The following is a 498-nucleotide window of genomic DNA, read 5'->3' on the forward strand; positions in this document are numbered from 1 at the left end:
CGCCCCCTCACCCCCTCCCCTCCAGGTGGACGACGCCATGCTCATGTTCGACAAGACCACCAACAGACACAGAGGTGAGAAGAACCCGTCCTCACCCGTCCTCACTTCACCACTTCATGACAGCCTATTGACCCACGCCCCACCCTTTGGGCCTCCTCCTTCCTGGGGCCTGAGCTGTTGGAGCTGAGTCTCATTAGCCCGTCTCCTAATCAGGATCAGGATGAAACCTTTCCTAAGTCCCTCCTTCCCAACCCAGGACTGATCGATTATGACAGCTAGGGGGTGAGGGGTGGGGGGGTAAGTGCAATATGTTAGGAACAGAAGGGGGAGGAGGGGGCAAAGCATCAATTACAGTGCTGATTACTGTAGATTATTAGCCGTGTGCTGCACGGAAAACCCGGAGCCGTGAATCCACCGTCCCGCTGCCGCGAAAAAAAAAAAAAAAATTTAAATTTTTTTCCTTTAGGCTTTGGTCTCTTCAAGCTTGTCAACACACAG

At 53.0% G+C, this 498-nt stretch overlaps 1 protein-coding gene across 5 annotated transcripts in view; it reads left to right on the plus strand.

Annotated features, from left to right (window-relative positions):
• Positions 1–498, plus strand: part of LOC103396929 (RNA-binding protein Musashi homolog 1) — a 33,051-nt gene that overhangs the window by 27,392 nt on the left and 5,161 nt on the right. For all 5 annotated transcript variants that reach the window (XM_025052683.1, XM_017042755.2, XM_025052684.1 and 2 more), the window contains one exon: positions 26–74. In XM_025052683.1, the coding sequence (XP_024908451.1) occupies positions 26–74 (49 nt within the window). The remainder of the gene's footprint in view (positions 1–25; positions 75–498) is intronic.

Source organism: Cynoglossus semilaevis, chromosome W (assembly GCF_000523025.1).
Source record: "Cynoglossus semilaevis isolate Cse_v1.0 chromosome W, Cse_v1.0, whole genome shotgun sequence".
Classification (NCBI taxonomy): domain Eukaryota; kingdom Metazoa; phylum Chordata; class Actinopteri; order Pleuronectiformes; family Cynoglossidae; genus Cynoglossus; species Cynoglossus semilaevis.